This window comes from Cebus imitator, unplaced genomic scaffold, assembly GCF_001604975.1.
Source record: "Cebus imitator isolate Cc_AM_T3 unplaced genomic scaffold, Cebus_imitator-1.0 Scaffold765, whole genome shotgun sequence".
Taxonomy (NCBI): domain Eukaryota; kingdom Metazoa; phylum Chordata; class Mammalia; order Primates; family Cebidae; genus Cebus; species Cebus imitator.
Genome location: NW_016108080.1, coordinates 224,919 through 248,033, shown reverse-complemented (window position 1 = coordinate 248,033; position 23,115 = coordinate 224,919). Strand labels below are relative to the sequence as shown.

The window sequence follows — 23,115 nt, the reverse complement described above, 5'->3', positions numbered from 1 at the left end:
CTTCCTATTTAAGGGTCTCAGTCTCCTCATGTGTACAGTTGAGGGGATCATACTGTAAGACCCTTAGGTTTCCTTCTGGTTTGGCCATGCCTTTGGTTTTGTCAACTATAGTCACTGTTTGTGACTCCACATGAGAAGTAAGAAACATATCATTGAGCCACATACAATTATTTCTATGGAATTACAAAGGGCTTTCAAAAATGTGTTAGTAAATGTGTGACATTGATGTTTTTACATTAGCTCCTCAATAAACTGACAAAATCAACTGAGAAGTTGGAAAAGGAAGATGAAATTTACTACCAAAAAAATATGATGGGTTATTCTACCAGACTGAAATGGGAAAACACTCTAGAAAACTGCTACCAGGTAAGTTATATATTCACTTTTTTTTCTTCTTCTGTGGAGCTTTGCGTGACCTTGAAGATGGAGGTCAGATCTACAATGACAAGACCTGTCCTCTGTCTTAGCTATGACACACATATTGTGACTCTAGACAAACCACATTTCCTCTCATTGTTTCAATTTCTCCATGTCAATCACCAGTGACAATTTATTAAATTTCATTGGCCAGAGTTTCCGCTCCTAATTCTTAGTGGACAGGATAGCACTCAGCTAACTTCAAAACGTGCTGTCAAAGTAAAGTGTAAATGAAGGCTTAAGTGTTAGGTCCTTGGAAATTAGTTTTAGGCATAAGCAATGACTCATACAGTGATTGCTTAAGGAGGTCAGGCATTCTGTTAGGCACTGGAGATACAGAGCATTGAATAAAGTAACATTGCAACACTTGAGATGTGTACCTCTCAGTGGGAAAAGCAGACATGTAAAGAAGGAATTGTGGCAAATTATCTGATCAAAAATAGGCAAAAGATGTCAGCAAGCACATTACAGAAAGAGAAATCAAAATCATCAATAAACCTATGAAACAATGCTAGATCATTTGGCAAAAATTAGAACTTGACAATATTAAGTGTTGGTAAGGATGTTAGGAAACTAGAATTATTGTATCTCTGTAGTGGGAATAAAAATAATGGTATCTAGTGAAACTAAAATAAGCATGTACTCACCACATAGCAGTTCTCCTTTTAGGCATACACCCTACAGAAAAATGTGCACTTGTACTCCAAGAGTGATGCACAAGAACGTTTATTGCAGAATTGTTTATAATTGCATGTGAGTAAAAACTGTATGCAATCTTCACACCCATCAACAGAAGAATTCCTCTTCAAATAATGTTTAATTTGGAAAGTAAACTAATATCCAGCAGTGAAAAGTTAATTAAAATTGTATTTGAACATGAATTAACCTTAAAAAACATGATGTTGAAGAAAAGAAATATACCACTTATACAATCTCTGTAAATTAAAATTCTTTTAAACTCATGCACAAACTATACTGAGTTTATGTGTGTGTTTGTAAACTTATACATATAGACTGGCCCTGTGCTCAAAGGCAGAAATGGAGCCCACGGTGGGAATACAACAGAATTGCCGGAAACAGCCACGCAACTTATGCATGGCCCCTGGTGAAGCAATACACCCCTGGGCTCAACATAAATATGACCAAATTAAATAATTATCAATTCTGGAAAGTAAGAACATGAATATTTTGGTTTTCTTTTTCCCCACCTGTTTTAAGTTTAAAAAAAAAGTTTAGGCCAGGCGCAGTGGCTCACACCTGTGATCCCAAAACTTTGGGAGGCCGAGGCAGGCAGATCATGAGGTCAGGAGTTCGAGACCAGCCTGATCAACCCAGCAAAACCCTGTCTCAACTAAAAACACAAAAATTAGCTGGGCATGGTGGCTCACCCCTTTAATCCCAGCTACTCAGGAAGCTAAGGCAGGAGAATCGCTTGAACCCAGAGGCAGAGTTTGCACTGAGCTGAGATCACACCACTACACTCCAGCCTGGGCAACAGAGCAAGATTCCATCTCAAAACAAAATCTTTAAAGCAGGTATGATTGGAGAAAGCCATGATCTAGTGCCCAGCATGGAGTAAGTGCTTGGTGCTCACTGCTCCTCTCTTAGGCTGTGCTAAGTGCATTTGTGTGCTTCTGTTTTGTATTCATTATGACATTATGAGGAAGGTACTCATTTCATCCTGCCTTTACAATTGAGGCTGGAAACATAAAGAGCCTGAGATGGTTTCAAGATTTAGCCTGGACCTCTGCACTATGCTCCTGCCCCGTTGAAACCTGGGAGAGCAAAGGCTATATGGCAAGCGGAAACCGAAGGGCTGCATTGACATCTCTTGCAGCTCAACCACTCAGAGTAGAATAGATGCAGAATTAGAGAAGGGGAAATTAAAGGAGAGATGAAAACTTGGGTCAAAGAGAGGAAGAAATGAGACAAAATTTCTTAATTTACACTTGAACGTAAGCTCCTGGCACTCTCCTTGCTTATGCTGGATAGGTTTTAGATGAAGCTGATGAGAAAAGGTCAGGGATTTAAATTCTAACTTTATTCATTTGAAATCTGGCTCTGCAGCCTGAGCTCTGATGTTGCCTCACCTCACCTCATCACTTCCTGATGAAGCCCTGGTCTTTCCACCGAGGCCAGCTTCCTTTGATTGCACTGTTAGGAGATAAGAGAGACATTTCTGCTTCCACTCCATCTTCCACGTACCCACCCTTCAAGGGCTATGAGAAAAATATTTTATCTCAGTATCTCCATCCTCCTCACCCTTCTACCTACATCACAGCAATGGGAGATAAATGGGTTCTACCTGGTATAGCTGATAACTAGCTTTCCTTCAACATATGTTAGAGAAGGCTATGATTATCTTCATTATTAGAAGCTCTTCTAGGCCTCTCCTGCATCTCAGTTTCCTATCCTCCTGTTAAGATCCTTCTACACCTTTCTCCTCCAACCATCACTCCCCCTTCTTAGCATTCCCAGTGTTTAAACTGAAGCATCGTGGAAATTATCTTCTTTTGTTACACTCTTCCTGATGGTAACAAGGTATGCATTCATGTACATTTCAAAAGGCATCTTTCAACTTCAGCTTTAAAAATATTTAAGATCTAGTTTAGTTTTTAGTTTTTTTTTTTTTTTTCTTTTTGAATCCAAGTCACATGGAGTATCTACTCAAGTCGTGATCTTCTTGAGGAAGAGCATTTTCTTTCTCCCCTCTTGTATCCTGGATTTTTGCTGCTGCTATGCTGGAGGCCACCAGCGTTTCACTCCCTCTCCTTTTTAGTTCACACTGCTTCTCTTACCCCACCTTCCTGTGAGCTCTATCGTGGCTCCTGAGAGCCAGCTCAAGCCCATTAGACACAACTTGATATGACTTCTGTCAAGTGCCTTTGCTTCACCTGAACCCTCAATAATGATGCCCTTTTTGGTATATCCTGGGCTTGTATATGCTCAAGTTTATCCCAGCAGGTCATTGACTCACATATTACTCTGTGTATGCCGTATTTTGTGTATGTTTATGATACTCAAGAGTCAAATATTAGATTCATGAAGAATGAAGTCATATATAACAAAAACAGACTGAATTGACTCAAAGAAGAACTTCATTAAAAGTGTGAGAGATGGAAATAGGATAGTTAGCTTCTCTCAGTTTCATTTTTTCTCCATTCCTTCACCATTCTTCTGTAAAAATTGAACATAAGAATTCATTTTAGGGTCCTATGAAGTGTTCTCTTATTCCTTTTTACCCTACAGGTTGCATTTACAAATTCTTTCAGAGAACATGCATTGAACTACATTCAAGGCAGTGTACTAGATACTATGAGTGTAAGTCATAAGTGCAAGTAATGAAACCAGTTCCAAAATCCACATGTCAAAACTAGTCTTATTATTTCACAATCATATTATGTTCTATCCACATCCTCTCTTCCAAGAAGAAACAATTCAGATGATAGAAATAATCTATATTTTTAACAATAATAGCCATACTACCAAGAATTACAAAGAATCAAATGCTTCGTACTAAAGTACTTACTCAAGGAATTATTTTAAAAAGCCACTTGCAATATGTGTCAAGAGCCTTAAAAATATTCCCTTTCTCAACCAGTGTTCCTCCTCTAAACCCCAGAACACAGAAAATGATTCGAGTGGCTGTTTTCTCAGCTCTCCCAAGGATGGCACTTGAGTAGTCCCACTCTAGATGCAGACAAATGACAACTCATTACATACGGTGGACGCCTCAGGACAGTAGGGATTCATTCTTTCCTAGGACTCTGTTGAAAAAAGTAGTTTTCTTTCTACAAATCTGTCTTGAGGAAGTAGCTGACAAACCAGACCCAGATTTCTATTTGAAACACGTTAAAAGCAAAAGGCAGGAAACATCCCAAATGTCCAACATTAAAGGGATGACTAGATGGATCACCACACGCCTGCAAAAAGGATGATTATGAAATAATTAAAGTGGTATTTTCAGAGACTAATGGCATGGGAAACTGTTCACATACATGTATAGTTAAGTGGAAAAAATGGAGTTTTAAATTTGAATAATTTGATAGATAATTAGAAGAGAAAATCATACATAGACACATACCTAGACTGAAATATATCAATATGTTAATAACAGTCACCTCTGGGTGGAAGAATTATGATATTAAACTGTATGTTTTGTGGGTCGTTGTGGACCTAGGACAATGTCTGCAAGCACCTGGGGTGCTTGTTAAAAGTCAGATTCCTGAGCACCTCCCTAGACCTGGGAACCTCTAAATCAATCAGAACCTCTGAATGATTTATAAAGAGGGGTCTAGGCATTCTAAAGTTTGAGAGTGTCTGCTCTAGAAAGAGCCTATTTCTTTTATCAGTTTTATGACAGCCATTTAAATGAAAACAAAACCTCTTTGAGCCCTTCCTGTAGCACCAGACCAAAGGCCAGGACAGCAGGAACTGAAGGGAACGAATGAAGAACATAAATTGTCATGATGGCTGCGGCCCCGACAGGCTCTAAATCTGCTGAAATCTGAATCTTTCTTGATAACTCCTTGACCACACTTTCTTCATATGTACTATTGTGGAACCTTAAGAGGACAGTTTGAGGTCTTCCACAGTATCTTGCTTCTCTACCACCTATTTTATATTAAAAGAACAAAATAATAGAAAGTAACAAGTCATGACATGAGATATGGATCTCTCCTTTGCACAGTGGAATTTATTCCCTCCCCTTTCATGAGCAAACATAGATCATTTTAATGATTTCCCTGGAATGTAATTAAAATCTGTTGAGCATTACCATGTCACTAAGGACACTGGTTATTCTAGTCTCAGATTGATGCCAGTGATTCAGCCCTTGTCAAAGTAAAGAAACACCTGCCCTCTAGGGATGCAATGTGTTCTAAAACCTGGTTTTTATTTTCTCTTGTCTTTTGCTCATAGGCTAAAACAGAAGAGCTGGTTTCTATATCTTTTTCTATAGGGTAAGGACTGTTTTTTGAAGATTATCACATAGGAGACCCAAACAACTGAGCAGAATTTGTTTTACATATTTGTTATGAGGCATATCAATTCTGCCCTTGAATAAACAAAACATTTGGTAGGCTGTTCTGTGTCTTTAATCTTTTATCTGGGAGAAAGGGCAGCCGGCCACATTCAAATGACTGGTGCCTACAATTTTGTGAAAGCCTCAGGAGACTGCCAGCATAAACAAATGCATTTGACTCCCATTGACATATGAAAATTGTGCAGCTTCAGAGGCAACTAAGATTGCCATGGGGGCACAGTTCCAGGCTTCCATCCAAATGTCAGGACACTTGCACAAAATCTAAAGCTGCATGTGATTGGCATAGATGTTCGTAGTTACTGCCTGAGCCTTTTACTACTTTGATTTACAAGTGGTGTTCAAATGACTATATACAAAAAACAAAATGTGGTATACACATACCATGGAATATTGTTCACCCAAAAAGGAAGGGAATTCTGGCACATGCTACAACACAGATGAACCTTGCAGACATTATGCTAAGTGACATAAGCCAGATGCAAAAGAACAAATAGTGTATGATTCCTCTTGTAGGAGGTACCAAGAGGAGTTAAATTCACAGAGACAGAAAGTAGAATAGTGATTCCTAGGGGATGCGGGGAGTAAGAAATGATAAGTTGTTGTTTCATGGGTACAGTTTACTTTTGCAAGATGAAAAAAGTTCTAGAGATGAATTGTGACAGTCGAACAATAATGTGAATGCTGTTAATGACACTGAAATGGATGCTTACGGTGAATAAAATGGCATGTCATATTATATAAATTTTACCAGAATTAAAAGTATAAAGAAATTTTTTAGAATGTTAATCATCATATACCATAGATGAATTAACAACACAGGGATATAGAGGAATGCCATACTGGATCAGGCCAATGGGCTCCTGTGGGCATGCCAACAGGTGAGCAAGGAGAATCCAGTGATCTTTGTCACTCTCCATTCTCACCTCCCTCGCACTACCAAGGGCCTTGAGACATACTCATCTTTCTTCTTCCCTATGGTCATGTTACCCACCAATTTTGCCCCAAGCCTTGTTCATGAAAGATGATTGCTGGTGCTCTTTGTGGGATGGAGGAGTTGGGATGGTGGGTATGAGAGCAACTGAGCTGGCCTTCTCTGGATAAAAGGATGAATGTCCAGGCTTTTTTTTTTTTTTTTTTTTTTTGAGACAGAGTCTCACTCTGTCCCTCAGGCTGCGGTGCAGTGGTGCGATCCCAGCTTACTACAACTTCCACCTCCTGGCTTCAAGCAATTCTCCTGCCTCAGTCTCCTGAGTAGCTGGGACTACAGGTGCGTGCCACCGCCCTGACTAATTTTTGTATTTTTAATAGAGACAGGGTTTCACCATCTTGGCCAGGCTGGTCTCAAACTCTGGACATCAGGCGATGTACCCACCTTGGCTTCCCAAAGTGCAGGGATTATAGGTGTGAGCCACCGTGCCCAGCCAGGCCTCGCTTTTATTTAAAAAAAAAAAAAAAAAGGATGGAAAGAATTTTGTCTTAGACATCTGCCACCTCCATCAAAGCCCAGATCTCCCCTGGGCACACACCCAGCAGCTTCATGCTGCCATAACATAGCCTTGAAATCTCCTGCGTACTCCATCTGACTCAGTCTTCTATAACAATGCTTAGTTGCTAAACCTTTCTGCCCTCTCTAAAAACCACCAGTCAGCAACTTAATTGGCAGGGGTCTAATTAACATTTTCTAAATTTTTTTGTCTTTTTTTGAGACAGAGTTTCATTCTTGTTGCCCAGGCTGGAGTCCAGTGGCATGATCTCGGCTCACTGCAACCTCTGCCTCGTGGGTTCAAGGGATTCTCCTGTCTTATCCTCCTGAGTAGCTGGGATTACAGGCACCTACCACCATGCCTGGCTAATTTTTGTATTTTTAGTAGAGATAAGGTTTCACCATGTTGGCTAGGCTGGTCTCAAACTCCTGACCTCAGGTGATCTGCCCACCTCAGCCTTCCAAAGTGCTGGGATTATAGGCGTGAGTCACCATGCCTGGCCTCTAAAATGTTAATAGCTAACAAGGCAAATGTGATTCCCCTCACTTTCTTATTTACCCTTCCTACCTAAAAAGTCATGAGTCTAATAATGAAACTTCTGTCATCTCACAAAATAAAGAGGCTATGTTCCCACTTGCAAACAGTGGACTCTGACTCCCAGGCCTAATTTTAGGTAGGATTATGAATTGATCAGACTTTGGGGTTCTTCTCTTGTTAAATAGTCTCCTTAAACAGAGAATTTGTGGCTTGGCATTCTCTTCCCTGAAGACTAGCAGAATGTCTTGTATGTACGATAAACAACTCTGAAACTATTGAGTGTCTAAATGCATTTCCAAGATATGGATATGGGCTTTTCTGGCCTTCACTCTCCTCTAGAATTCATGGATGTGTCTCAAATGCTTCCTTTTCTTCGTTTCTCCCCCTTCCTTGTGAACTTAGGTAACCCACAGCATCCGCCTATATGCCTTTAGGGTCAGAAGAGCGTGGGGAAAGTGTGTGAGTTAAATCACTCTTAAGGGAAGGTAATAGGACAGACAACAAGACACATTCCTCTCCTGGAAATCTCCCTCCACTGTGGTTTGGATATGACATAGTCAAGAGGCTAATCATGAGAATTTGCTCAGTGTGTCTTCAGGTGTGTCAGTGGTTGATGAGTGACGTCTGTTTTACATAACAACTAGCTGATCAAACCCTGATTTTCATTCTTTTCAGAGCATTCTGGAGCTGGAGAAGGAAAGAATTCAACTCTTATGCAATAACTTAAACCAGTACAGCCAACATATTTCTCTCTTTGGTCAAACCCTGACCACAGTGAGTAGAGATGATCTCTCCATTCTGGTGTGCCTGGTAAGAAGGGGCAGAAACCTTTCTTCGACAACCTTATTCTGCTCCCCTTGACATTGCAGTGCCATTCACAGATTCACTGTGCCATCAGCAAGATAGATGTTGAAAAAGATATCCAGGCTCTAATGGAAGAAACTGCAACTTTGTCTACAGAAAACAAATCTGAGTTCCTATTAACAGATTATTTTGTAAGTATGAAATGGCAAAAAAAGAAAAAGTAACATTAATGGAGGATCTTAGGTACTGAGGGACTTACATTGAAAAAAATGGAAAGTAAATATTATGTTTTATAAATGAAAATGATTTCTCATAGCCCATATAAATAAATTTAAAAAAAAAAACCAGTGTTCTGGTTTATAAACTGGGCAATGGAAACATTTCTTTGGTATTCTCTAGAAGGAAAGAAAGTCGAGCAGGGTTTTAAACAGAATCTGCCTTATTCGGTCTTCTATAAAAGTAGTGCTAGGCAGACATATTTCAACGACCTATAATTAATCACTGTATATCACGTGGTGCTTAAATTGGTTGTCTGCACCAATCTCTATGTAACAAATTACCGCCCTCACCCCCACCAAAATAATGGCTTAAAACAAACATGTATTATCTCATAGTTTATGTGGGTCAGGAACTCAGTTGTGGGTTAGCCGGGTGTCTCTGAGCCCCTCCCAAGGCTGCAATCAAGGTATTAGGCTGGGCTGCAGACATCCCCAGGCTCTTCCTGCAGAAGACTCTGCCAAGCTGACTCACAGGGCTGTTGGCAGGCCTCTGGTCCTGCTGTTGGTTAGAGATACCATTTTCTTGCCATATGGGTCTCTCCCGTGTCTCAGCCTGCTCCCCGCAGAATGAGTGATCAAGACAGACAGAGCCAGATGCCCAAGAAATTATAATCTTTTGTAAGCTAATCTAAGAAGTAACATCTCATTATATTCTATTTGCTAGAAGCAAGTCAATAAGTGCAGCCCATACTTGAGGGTGCGTGTGAGGGGAGATCACCCAAAGGCATGGATTCCAGAAGGTTGGAGTCACTATCAGCATTTTTCCTGGTCCCTTCCCTTGAAAACCTTGGACCAGATTACTGGAGGCTTATTTTGAGGGCATTTGGGTGATTCTGCTGCCGGTGTTTTTGCTGAAAACTGGTCAGTATCCCTGGGGAGAGCCCAAGCATGTTGCCTCTTTGCTATCTTGGGGCAAATTATCTGTCCTTCTGGGTCAAGCCTCAAAGATTTTGGACTCTGCTCCCCTCTTGATATTCTTAATTGTAGTGTTCTAGGAGCTGATTATTAATTACCAAAATCTGCAGAAAGAATTCCTGATAGTGTTTCCCTGGGTCCTCTGCCATATTTTATTCTGGATTTCAAGCTCCAGATTAGGGGTGTCATTCTTCTCTGACATGGAGAACAAGCCCATTGGTCATGTCCTCCCTAGGATTAAAAGTACAGCTGAAGATGACCTCCCTGGACCTCTGATCATGCAACAAGAGGTAAGGGTAGAAGGGAGAGGCGGTTAAATCAGGCGTAGCAGTAAATCCTGACTGGCTTTCCCTTTCCCCACCATTTGGACAGCAACAAACGACCAGCTATTTTTTATTAAGTCCTTTTTTCATCTATCCTGACAAAGGAGAAGTATACTAGCTATCAATGTCCATTCAATGCAAAAACAAGGTAGAAATGGGAGTGGAAATAATTTGATTCCATTGGGAAAGCGCTTGTTTTCTTCCAAATAATGTAGTCAGGGCCTGAGATGCAAAAATGTACAATAATATAAATCTATTATTTTCTTACAAAGAATAACAAAAATGACCTCATCAAATAACTTGTCAATAAAATAAGGGTTATTTTCCTGAAAATTTGACTAGCGTTCTACCAAAGTGTAAGCAGGCAGCCATGATGACTTCTCATTTATTAGCATGTACAGGGAATTTTTGGTTTCTATAAAACTTCACCGTGTCAGAACTCACAACCATGTGTCTGTTGTCTAAGAGAAGGGACTGTGTCTCAAAATGAGTGAATAGCTTTTTCTTGACATCTTTAAAACAAAGCACCCCAATGTCTGACTTTATAGTCATTGTCAGTAAGTGTAGGCTGGTTTTTATTCAGTGTTACAAAATTTACATGAACCAGGGTACAACAAACAGACCAATCTGAGTGCAAAAATTGGAGGGCTGGTGACCTGGTGAAAATATTTGTAAGGATACCATGAATACCATGTTCAAAAGATTGTATCTTTAATTTTATATGCCTCCTCCAGTACTGACCTTCTTTCTAACGAATCTTTAACAGAGGACAAATTTAAGAGTTAAATGATGGCAATATACGCCATCCTGAAATTGACTCAGGAGTAATGTATCCCTGGAAATACATGTTTAAACAATAGACGTCCCAAAACAAACCAAGGGAAGCCTTGGACTAGCATGGGAGCTATGTTCTGACTCGCATGCCTTCAACGGGGAAGGGCTAACAGTTTTATTTAGCCATCTTAGCAGTTGAGTCAGAGTTTACTTGAGGGTGTGATGTCAGCTTGGGCCTCAGCTATGTGCTGACATGTGAAGGAATGGTAGAGAATTTGGGGTCAAAGTAGGTGGGTCTTAAGAGGGAACACAAGCCAGGCTCTGTGGCTCATGCCTATAATCCCAGCACTTCGGGAGGCTGAGGTGGGTGGATCACCTGATTTCAGGAGTTAGATGCCAACCTGATCATCATGGCAAAACCCTGTCTCTACTACAAATGTAAAAATTAGCGAGGCATGGTGGTGGATGCCTGTAATCCCAGCTACTGTGGAAGCTGGGACATGAGAATAGCTTGAACCTGGGAGGCAGAGATTGCAGTGATCACACCGCTGCACTCCAGCCTGGTGACAGAGCAAGACACTGTCTCAAAAAAAAAAAAAAAAAAAAAGAGGGAACACTAACTGTTTCAGCTTGGGCCTTCTTTTATATTTCTCTGTGTTACAGGTAAAATGAGGAAAATAAAACCAACCATTGAATTGTAGGAGTTGCATGTAATAAATAATATAAAGAAACTTTTATTTATTTATTTAGAGATGGAGTCTCACTCTGTGGCCCAGGCTGAGTGCAGCAGCACGATGTCGGCTCACTGCAACCTCTGTCTCCTGGGTTTAAGTGATTCTTCTGACCCAGCCTCCCAAGTAGTTGGGATTACAGGTGCACACCACCATACCTGGCTAATTTTTTGTATTTTCAGTAGACACAGGATTTCACCATGTTGGCTAGGCTGGTCTCAAACCTTTGACCTCAAGTGATCCACTCACCTCGGCCTCCCAAAGTACTGGGATTACAGATGGGAACCACCACACTTGGCCTAGAATATAAATAAACTTTTGTAATGTACAATGCAAAATACATAAAAAATATTTTTATCTGTATATGTTTTTATAGAGGCTATTCCTTTTGCTCTAAATCCTCACACTTCTTGTTTGTGAAGTTCTATCTAAAGGTAATCTCTCAGCCAGGATCATAATTCTTCTCCTTCTTTATCAGAGAAGCCTGCATCCTTTCCTCCCATCTTGAGTCATTAGCTCCCCTCTTTCTCCATGGGTTTCTGTTCCTCTGCCACACTCACGTTTAGCAACCTCCTCACCGCAACCCTACCATCCATTCCTTTTTTTATTCAATTGTTGAAATAATGCATGTGAAAACTCAGATATCATGAATGATTCCTCATACCCTATGTTATTAAATTCCTACTTCAGCCCTAAAATCCAGCCTCAAATCCCTGAACAATTTTTTCTTCCACTATTTTTTTTGCTCATGCAACAGGTGTCTTTATTGTTCCTCATACATTTCCCACAGTCCTCCCTCTGCCCTTTGCTCCTGCCAGTTCTCCCGCCTGGAGTGCCCTTTGCCATCTTTCCTTGACTGGACAGTTATGTCTTCTTGCCTCCTTAAAACTGTCAGCTGCCTCCACTCATGGTGTCTGTACCGTTTGTGAATGCATGTGGTCTTGTATTGCTAGTTTCTTTAATGTTGTGCTTCAAGGCCTAACTAAATAATAAACCCATTCTGGGCAGAGCATATGTGTTTTAGCTCACATATTCCCAGCTCTGCCAACACAGAACTCAGTAAAAATGTCTTCCACTCCTGAGGCAGTCACAGCCCGAAGCACATACATGATATTACATTTGGGCCATTAAACGACTCTAACTTGAACAAAGGTAAATAAGGAAGCAGTAAGTATATAACAAATAGATATATCAAGAAACTGAAATAACTATAGTAAGGGTTCATTCTCAAAGAATAATTTGCTCTATTGAAAAGTACTTGGCTATGTGACTCTCAAGTTGTGAACAGGAAGATATTTTCTTATTAATCAGGTCTAAAACAGGTAGAACAATGTGTGTAAAACTAAAGATTATCCTGCTTAATATTTTTTTTTTCTTTTATAAAGTTAAAATTAAATGCAGCCAGTGAAAGTGTCAGTATGGACAGGGAAAAGCAACTTTTACTTCCTCCCCCTTGTTAGACATCCTTCTTTTTTCCTAAAGGAAGAAGATCTTAACAATGCAATGGATAAAGAGAGACGAAAGTCTTTAATAAAACCAAAATTATTGAGACTGCAGAGAGACATTGAAAAAGCCTCAAAAGACAAGGAAGGTGTGTAACTGTCTCTTCGAATGGCCAGAAAAGGGACCATATTATGCTCAGAGGTTTCATTTAGAGTTAGGATTAACTGCTTTTGCTATTTGGCAGGGGTCATCTCATTTAAACAACCATATATCAAACCTAAATTGTGTGAATAAAAAAATATAAAAAAGAAGAAAAGAGAAAGCCAAAAAAAAGAAAAAAGGAAAATCACATTTTGGTCTATTTATGAAACCTATATAAGTATTATACTACTATTTTTAGAAATGTAGCATTTTCACTGTGTTTCTGAAATTGGCTAGTATGAGAGACGATGTGTTTGGTTTAAAACATGGTAAACTCCTGTGCACAAGAGTTTTGGAGGTTTTTTTGGGTTGTTTCTTTTGACTTTTGAAACAATGTAAAAATCACTCAAATTAAATTCTGTATTTAGAAATTAGGCATGTTAGAATGTGAAGCAGCTCTAAAGCAACACGGATGACAAAAATGACTCCACACTTGTGATTCTAAAGTCCACACAGTAGCTTGTTTTATATGGACTACAGTAACTCATTGTAGTGGAATACTGGAGAGCAAATTCAAGATAAAAAATATTTAGTGATGTGAATGCCATAATAAGAAAGAAGCCAACATGGTGTAAATATTAGCAATTGCTAGAATGGGTTGACTGAAAGATTCAAAATCTCATCTGGAAAAATAATAGTCCAGATGCTTTAAGCAGCAGCATTTCTCAAATTTCATTAAATGAAGAGAAAGGTAAAGGAACAGCTCATTTATCATTCGGTCAAATTTATTAAGAACTACCTGCAGAGACTCCCTCAGCCATTTAAGAAATCCTGCCAGGGGCTGGTGCAGTGGCTTACGCCTACAATCCCAACATTTTGGGAAGCCAAGGTGGATGGATCATGAAGTCAGGTGTTAGAGACCAGCCTGGCCAACATGGTGAAACTGCATCTCTACTAAAAATACAAAAATTAGCTGGATGTGGGGGCACACGCCTGTAATCTCAGCTACTCAGGAGGCTGAGGGAGGAGAATTGCTTGAACCTGGAAGGCAGAGGTTGCAGTGAGCTGAGATCATGCCACTGTACTCCAGCCTGGGCAACAGAGCAAGACTCCATCTAAAAAAAAGAAAAGAAAAAAGAAAGAAATCCCACTGGTTTCACTTCTAGATTCAGGCTCCCTTTGAAAGTGACTGACTCCCAGCTATGTCCCACTAGGATAGTGTGAAAGGTGACTGAAAACATGATTTCATTTTCAGGCCTGGAACGAATGCTTAATACGTACTCCAGCAACTCCTCCTTCTCCGATGCAAAGAGCCAGAAAGACACTGCAGCGTTAATGGATGAGGTAAATGTTTGCAGAGAGCAGTTCCCTAGATTTAGCGATGAAAAAGTTATTTTTAGAATACTTGTTTCTGGTCCACTTCGCTTTGTTTGCCTTTCCTTTCTCATGACATAGAAAAATCTAGTGGGAGAGCTTATAGGGTCAGCTTCATAAGTCACTTGAGGGATCTGGAAAAATCCAACTACCTAGAAAGGTTTGCTTTGGTGTCCTCAGAAAAGAATTGTGTCTAAAATAGTATTCTCCAAAACAGAGTCATTCTTTAAGGGCCTAGAAACCATGTGCACTTTAACCCAGTTTAGAAAAGTGAGTGACAGGAAACACAGGGTCTGCATTCAGAAAGGCCTGTATTTAGATTTAGCTGGGCTGTTTACAGGGACCTGGGGCAACTTCAGTTTTCTCACCTGCAAAATGGTGATACTGGTACCTACCTCATGGGGCTTTTGAGAGGGTGAAATATTATTTAGTAAATGCTAGCACAGTGCTCACAGGAGGAGCTCAAAAACTAGTCTTTTTTATAAAGATGGTATTTTCCATTCATCCCTCTGCTGATGAAGAGAATAACAGGAAAAAGAGACGATGTTGCTGCACAGAGGGAAGAGGGCAGTCTGGGGTAGGAGGCAAAAGCTTCTTGGGAAACCAGAAGCAACTTTGGAGGCGAGGTTCTTTGAGGGTGGGAATTGGGGTGGGGAGATGGTAGAAGAGGCAGGGAGGTGGGCCTCCTGGCCTTTGTGCTGAGTGCGTGAACTCTAGCCCCAGAGACATTCGTGGAGATTGATGGACATTTTGGCCACTTCAGAGGAACTCACATGAAAGGGATAGTTAACAAAAAGCTGATGAATTTTACATAGAAATAAAAATGAACAGATATATAGCACCAGTGTGCAACATATGGGTTTCTTCTACTTTGATTAGAGATCACTAGTAGACTGGGGTTAATCTGGGAATCATTCAAAGAGATAAATTTTTTAGCAATTTTTTTTTTTTTGAGATCGAATTTCGCACTTGTTGCCCAGGCTGGAGTGCAATAGTATGATCTCAGCTTTCCACAACCTCGGCTTCCTGGGTTCAAGCGATTCTCCTGCCTCAGCCTCCTGAGTAGCTGGGATTACAGGCATATGCCACCACACCCACCCCGTATTTTTAGTAGAGACAGGGTTTCTCCATGTTGGTCAGGCTGGTCTCGAACTCCCAACCTCAGGTGATCTGCCCGCCTTGGCCTCCCAAAACACTGGGATTACAGGCATGAGTTACCACGCCTGGCCTTTAGCAGTGTTTTGAAGAATACAGGAATTTGGGCATTTTCTTTTCCTTGCTTATAGCCTAACTCTCTTGTGAATGCAGGTACCTGATAATTGTTCCCAGACTGGCAATTTTAATAGTTTTTTGGTGAAAGAAGACGGATGCAGTGAGGTACCTCTGACCTAGTTTTTAAAAAGCCTTTCTTGAGTGGGGTGCTGTTGCAGAAACAAGCCTAACACTTCTTGTGAAAAGAAAGGCCTGCATTGTGTGCACTTGGGAACAGAGGCCTAACATACCTGCAATAATGTGTGGCTGCAATCTTTATGAAATTATAAAGCAGACTGTAGGACATTTTCTGTGACCATACAAACTGTTTAGTTAACTAATTCAGTGCAAATAATATTTGCCAAAATAAAGTCATAAAGAGCATTTCATGAGGCCATTGGGTTACACATTTATTCCTTTGGCTGTCCTTGAGCAGAATTTTGTCATTGTTATTACCAGCATACATGTATTAGGATCATCTGGGTCCTCTCACATGAAGCACAGAGTGGAGGTCACAAGAAGGGAGAGCATCTGACCCTGGAACTTCCAGCATTTATGATCTGGTGAAGGAGCAACTGTGAACCTTTAAGTGATGAATGCCAAATATCCGCATGATTTCATTACACATGCTCTGCAGCTGGGTAGCCAGACACTAATGATACTGGTAAATTTTGGGTTACCCAGAGAAGGTTTCTTAGATGAGGAAACTCTTTTATTTAAATTATTCCTTATTTCATTGTATCTTGGTCCTTGAAGTGCCATATTTGCATCAAGAATGTTCACAAGCAATGTCATAGGAGAAATTGTTGAGAAAACTAGAGGAACTTAGATTAAATACTATCTTTAGATACTAGAAAGAGGGCCACATAGAGGAGGAGCTAGATGTGCTCTATGATACTATCAAGTGAAGGTCTAATGGTAAAAGGCATGGGGGAGCTTTCAGTTTTGTCTTAGGTAAGCCTGCCCCACAATGCAGTGGATTGCTCCAATGATTAGAGGCCTTCTCCACCAATTGGACGTCTTCTGTCCATGGCTGTGACACCCTGGCAGGGGTATTAGCATTAGGAATTCCCATGGTGGAGGTGTGGGGGAAAGAGGAATAATGGTGAGGAGGGGGCTGGATAAATAGGACCCTTCCAATGCTTAGATTCTGTTATGTGATTCACACTGGCTGGACCCAGCCTGACAAGTTAATTATAGAGTTTCTAGTTCAAGGTCAAATTAAGAACAGAGAGAGACTATGAGTGTATCTTTAGCTTGACTTATTATTTTTATACCCAAGTACCATTGAATATTGTTCCCAGTTTCCAGAAGTGTTCCTGCAAACTTTCTGGGTAATATAAGACCTCACCCTCTCAAAGAACGAACGAAGCTCACATTCAATTTCATGTGATTCTATTGATGTTAATTCAGTTCTGTTCACAATACTGAGCACTGATGGCTCACCTTCTTCACAGACCACCAAAAATCTACTTTCTACAATCAACACTTATTCCCTTTCTCATCCCTCAGCAGAATATTGAGTAAAAGCTCTTCATTGCCATAAAATACTAATATATTACCAAGGTTTCTTGGTTACCCCCAGAGTACAGACTTAGACACACTCAACAACTAAAACCTTCCTCGAGACTGCTTAAAGGGTTTTCTCCCCCATTTTCTTTTTCTCTTTGGCATTTTCAGTGAATATCTGTATGAGTTAAATGTATACTTTTCTAACCTCTTTGTTATTTTGAAAGTTATTCTGATATTCCTATCCAGTTGTGCCTCATTTTCTAGAAATTTGCTCACATGGCCAAATGATGTATCCACAGAACAATTTGAAACTAGACCTATTGGAAGCAAACTCCTACAAACTGTCATCAACATTAGCAGAACTTGAGAAAAGACCACAGCCCAGCCATCCTTGTAGTAACTCCATCTTCAGGTGGAGGGAGAAGGTAACAGTCAAGAGACTGGATGTGATTTCTTGATTGGGCCTGCTGGGTGGAGTGGCTTAAAGTAGCATCAGGGGGAAAAAAAAGCAGTTAGAAATTCTATGTGTTATTAGTATTCATATACCTAATTATATAAAAATGTTTTTATTTCTTTTGAGCACAAACAAGAGCTAGACACAACTGAATACATCCTGTGTACCCTAAACTACTGTGAGGAGCTAAAAAACACTTTCAATTTCTTCTTACTCATCATATCTGAATTTTATCCTTTGAATGTGCTTTTACAGTAAAATTTCTATTAAACTTAATTTCAATATTCATACAGACCTATAAGATTCTGTGGTATATATTAGTCTCATCTGCTTAACATGGTGCCTAATGCAGGTAATGCATCAGTAGAGCTCTGAAATTCACATAGACGTATTTTCCCAGTGCTGCACTCTTCAGGAGTGGATGAGCAGGTGAACATACATGGTAGCTATTGCTTGTGGCTATTTTTGTTACTGATCAGAAGGGGGTGCTGTAATCATCTTGTGATGAAGGGACAGTTTTCTAAGAGGCTCAAGATCTTGAAAACAGTCTCAGTCATTTAAAGGGTTGTAATCATTTCACTTGCATTAAGCCAACTAAACTTGTATTTGTAAAAGTAATGCTATGAATGTTACTATCTGACCTAGACACATAGGTTAGAATTGGAAACACAGGCTATAAAGTATAGTAATTCTGTAATTCTGAAAATATTAAGGCTTCAGCTCAAAACTGAAACACAGTAGGGCTTAGAAATCTACTGATATTTTATACACTCAATTAAAAAATTTCCAGTCCAGGCACAGTGGCTCATGCCTGTAATCCCAGCACTTTGGGAGGCTGAGGCAGCGGATTACCTGAGGTCAGGAGTTTCAGATCACCCTGGCCAACATGGTAAAACCCTGTCTCTGCTAAAAATTCAAAAATTAGCCAGGCGTGGCGGCAGGCACCTGTAATCCAAGCTACTGGGGAGGCTGAGGCAGGAAAATCACTTGAACCCAGGAGGTGGAGGTTGCAGTGAGCCAAGATCATGCCACAGCACTCCAGCCTGGGCAACAGGGTGAGACTCTGTCTAAAAAACAGCTACAGAAGAGTTAATTTTCATGAATGTTTATGATAATCATGTTGCAAAATATGGCTTTTTATACCATTTGAACAGGAGCATACTCATAGCTATGTGAAAATATCTCGGCCTTTTTTGATGAAGAGATTAGAGAATATTGTGAGCAAGGCATCTTCTGGTGGGCAGAGCAATCCAAGTTCTTCAGCTCCAGGTAATCCCATGCCCAGAATCATTTGGCCTGGGTCCTACTGACAGGGCATGTCGCTATATTTAAATTTTATTTTCAGAGCCACTTTGACCTGTATCTGTTTAAGGAAATTTATATTTCCATTGGGACTGATTAATTTGATAGACTCTGCAGCTTTATGTAAAAATGGGAAGAAGTTAAGAAGAATAGAGCTTTGGGAAAGTATTTTATAATATGAGAAGTTGCCACAGATATCAGATGACTGGCATCCACCTTATTCAAATGACCTGTTATTTGCCATCCACATAATCATGCCTAAACCATTTTGAGGAGTTTTGCAGCTCTGTCTCCACAGCCTCCTCCCAACTCCCATGAGAAGCCTGTCCTCTCTGCAAGACACATGGTGAGCCAGGTTGCTTGCCAAGGCTTGGACTCATGGCCTACAAACCCCTGTTAGCAGCCATCTGACTTCAGTCTTTTGTGCACCACACACCACACTGCTCTTCATCTTTCAGCACACACACGTGTCACTGTCCCTGAATGTTCAAATATAATTACCATGATCTTGACTATCTAATTTTTAAAATAGAAATTGGTTTAAAAAAAAGAATTTCAGTAAAACCAGGACATTATGGCTCACATGATATATTAAGGAATATATTAAGGAACACTGTTTGCGAAATAATTCCATACACGGCTAGGGATGATGATAATATGCACGTGCTCCAAGTATCCCCTATTTATATCTGAATGGCAAAACTGGTAAATGTTTTCCAAAACATGCATGCAACCACCACACCTATTATCTAAGTGTTGCCAACTAAGCTCACATGGAAAAAGATATTGGCATCTTCATTTCTATTATCATAGAATGATATTTTTCTCTAGACTTATGATTTCCTGTATTATGATATAGTTTTCGGTTACATACGTAGTCCATACATATAGAAAGTACATCATAAACGGTTATTGAATCAAGGAACGAACATTATGTAAAATTACACACTTTCCTTTCAAGAAAAATTTAATATATTGAAACTCTGCACCACACTGTTAAATAACCAGAGCTTCAGCTCATATTCATTTGCCTGCTAACACAGCGTAGTAATTACAGCTTAATCTATTTCAGCCCCTGGTGTGGCCCAGCTCAGCAGACTTTGCAAGGCCTTATATTCTTTTCAAGCCAGACAAGATGATGAGCTGAATTTGGAAAAGGGTAAGAATCTTTCTCAAATATCAAATATTTTAATTGCCTTCCCATATTGAGATTCTTAACATGAATAAAACCCTGTCTTAGCATAGCAGCCTTAAGAGTTACCACCATGTCAAATCAGTTCAGGTTTATAATCACCCTTCTTGAAAGATAAGCACATCTAAAATGAAAGCTCGCAAAACGATAATAACTAACACATTCTGTTTACTATGTGCCAGACATGGTTGCAGGCCTGTTGTCCAATTTAACATTCATAAAACCCTTAAAGGGTTTTATTGGTATTCATTCCCATTTCATAGCAGAGGAGACTGACACACAGAAAGGTTAAGTGCTTTGGTTAATGTCACAGGCTGTGGCAGCGCAGGATTGAACCTGGTAAGGCAGTCATGCTCCGAATCACACTGCACTCTGGGGTAGAATGTCAGTAACGGAAGGTGATTAGAGGTGTGCCGCACCTTTTTATTTTTTAGAAGCTAGACATGCAGGAATGTGAAGTGACTTCCTCTTTTGACTTAGTGTAAGTGCAAATTCTAGAACCTGGGTCAGCTGACTCCCAGCTTAGTACTGGTCTCACTTACTTCTCAGGAAAGCTTTTTACAGCTAGTCTAAGGAGTAAGACCCCTTTCTTGGCTGGCCGTGGTGGCTCATGCCTGTAATCGCAGCACTTCGGGAGGCCAAGCCAGGCGGATCATGAGGTCAAGAGATCAAGACCACCCTGGTCAACATGGTGAAACCCTGTCTCTACTAAAAATACAAAAATTACCCAGGCGTGGTGGCGTGTGCTTGTAGTCCCAGCTACTTGTGAGGCTGAGGCAGAAGAATCACTTGAACCCGGGAGGCGTAGGTTGCAGTGAGCCGAGATCGCACCACTGCACTCCAGCCTGGGTGACAGAGCGAGACTCCATCTCAAAAAAAGAGTAAGAACCCCCTTCTTCCCTTCTTTGTGTCACAGATTTTTACTTAACATGGAAAGGTATTATGTAGTAGGTTTATGATATAAACCACAACAATATTAAAGAATAAAGTCTCCAGCCTCAACCTTCTTTATGTGTCCAGTTAGAAACCACGTTTGGATGTTAGTGCTAAGGCAGAGATCTGGAAACAGAAGGCTTAGAGAGAAAGAGTAATGTTGTGGGAGAAAGCATATTATCCATGACCAGGACACGGCTCCCAGAGCCAGTGGAAAATCAAGATACATTTTGTAGCCAGACGACAGGGACACCATATATTTGCTATTGTTTATTGGGTGTTTCCTTTGCAGTGTTTGCCAGTCATATGTCTCCAGGCAATTACTTTTCTTCCTATGTGAATAAAAGACATACTTCCCAGATGCCACCATGGATGCTGCATTTGAGTTACATTGTTCACAATAAATTGATTATCTTGTTTTCAGTTCTCTGTTGGTTGCAAAGCCTACTTATTCTTTATAGTCTAAGTAGTTTCTTTAAATAAAACACAACATTGGAGGCATAGGAAAGCAGGCAATACAATTTGAAATCATTTGTTTCAATTCTTGTTAATAGATTATGTCAATTTACTGATCTGAGAGAACCCATTAGAGGAAGAACTTAGACTGAGAATGATCTCCTTTAAGAATAGTGATTTATGACCATATGACCAAAAAAAGGTAGAAAAGGAGTTGATAGTCTCCTTTGTCTTAGAAAGAAAATTGCTGAGGAAAAGAATGAAAGGAAGACTGAAAAATTACCTCAGAATGGCACCAAAGAAAAAGTAGCTCTTGGATCCTGAAGGGAGCAGATATTTCTACTTTCATGACAAGAGCCATGTTTTCTGTCCAATTCTTTATGGAATTCTCTTCATTTGAATCATTGCTTTAAAAAATATTGTCTCCAAATTGATGTTGTAATAAGGTTGTCTAAGTTGTTGAATAGGGAGTTACATTTCTGTGCAAAGCTGTGAGTTAAAATTTTGGACTCTGAAATCAGGAATAATGCAGAGGCATTGTCTTGATCTTATGAAATGACTGTTGGTGAGACACGCTTATAGCAGTCAACACACCAAACTATCATTAACACCAACAGGTGAAACCCTCAAAGTACGGACACCCAGAAAGAGTTTGGTGACAATCTATCAGCTACAAAGTGAGCCAGGCAGCATAAGGATATATGACCCAACATGATCTTTTTTTTTTCTTTTTTGAGACAGTCTCACTCTGTTGCCCAGGCTGGAGTACAGTGGCGTGATCTTGGCTCACTGCAACCTCCGCCTCCAGCGTTCAAGTGATTCTCCTTCCTCGGCCTCCTAAGTAGCTGGGACAATAGGCGTGTGCCACCATCCCTGGCTAATTTTTGTGTTTTTAGTAGAGATGGGGTTTCACCATGTTGGCCAGGCTGGTCTCAAACCTCCTGACCTCAAGTAATCCGCCAACGTCGGCCTCCCATAGTGCTGGGATTACAGGTATGAGCCACTGCGCCTGGCTGTGATCCTGTTTTTAAGCAATTATTTTACGATATATCTCAGTTGTTCATTATCTTACTCTTTTTAATATTCTCTGGATTATGCCTGCTTTATACAGAGGTGTTCAATACATTTGGCTTAATCTGAATGAAGTGCAGAAAACAACAATACCAAGTAACTCCTTGAAGCAGAATCTCCTTAAAACTCTTATCAATTGGGCTGAGGCATGTGTTCACATTGCAGAGACCCATTTGTCTAACTAATGGTGTATTTTCACAGGTGACATTGTGATTATACACGAGAAAAAAGAAGAAGGATGGTGGTTTGGATCTTTGAATGGGAAAAAAGGCCATTTTCCTGCTGCTTATGTGGAGGAGTTGCCTTCAAATGCTGGCAACCTAGCTACAAAGGCATAAAATAAGACTGTGAACATACCACCTTCACACTCTGTAACTAACTATACAGTGTGGTGTAAATAAGAATAAACTGCTATTATCTTTACAAGTTTTTATTTTGAAATGGGTGGAGTTTTACCTGCATGTCACAGCACTTTGCACTCATGATTATTAGCTGGAAACAGTCAGATAAAAGATGGATGGGTGGAGAGAGAAAAGGAAGAGGCTCCGTGGTTCCTAGAGTTTTCAAATTCTAGGAGACCCTAGAGATGATCCAGGACAACCTGTGGTGTCACAGAAAGAGACTGAGTCCAAAGTGGGTTCAGCCGCTTGCCTGAAGTCACAGAGTTATCTGGTAGAAT

The 23,115-nt window shown here is 40.2% G+C and overlaps 1 protein-coding gene across 2 annotated transcripts in view; it reads left to right on the top strand.

Moving 5' to 3' along the window:
• The window catches only part of NOSTRIN (nitric oxide synthase trafficking), a 61,710-nt gene extending 38,851 nt beyond the window's left edge, over positions 1-22,859 (top strand). For both annotated transcript variants that reach the window (XM_017519668.2, XM_037735266.1), the window contains 9 exons: positions 241-366; positions 8,158-8,256; positions 8,352-8,477; positions 12,790-12,898; positions 14,147-14,235; positions 17,328-17,453; positions 18,637-18,751; positions 19,857-19,943; positions 22,638-22,859. In XM_017519668.2, the coding sequence (XP_017375157.1) occupies positions 241-366; positions 8,158-8,256; positions 8,352-8,477; positions 12,790-12,898; positions 14,147-14,235; positions 17,328-17,453; positions 18,637-18,751; positions 19,857-19,943; positions 22,638-22,774 (1,014 nt within the window). In that variant the 3' untranslated portion in view covers positions 22,775-22,859. The remainder of the gene's footprint in view (positions 1-240; positions 367-8,157; positions 8,257-8,351; positions 8,478-12,789; positions 12,899-14,146; positions 14,236-17,327; positions 17,454-18,636; positions 18,752-19,856; positions 19,944-22,637) is intronic.
• Positions 22,860-23,115: the final 256 nt, after the last annotated feature.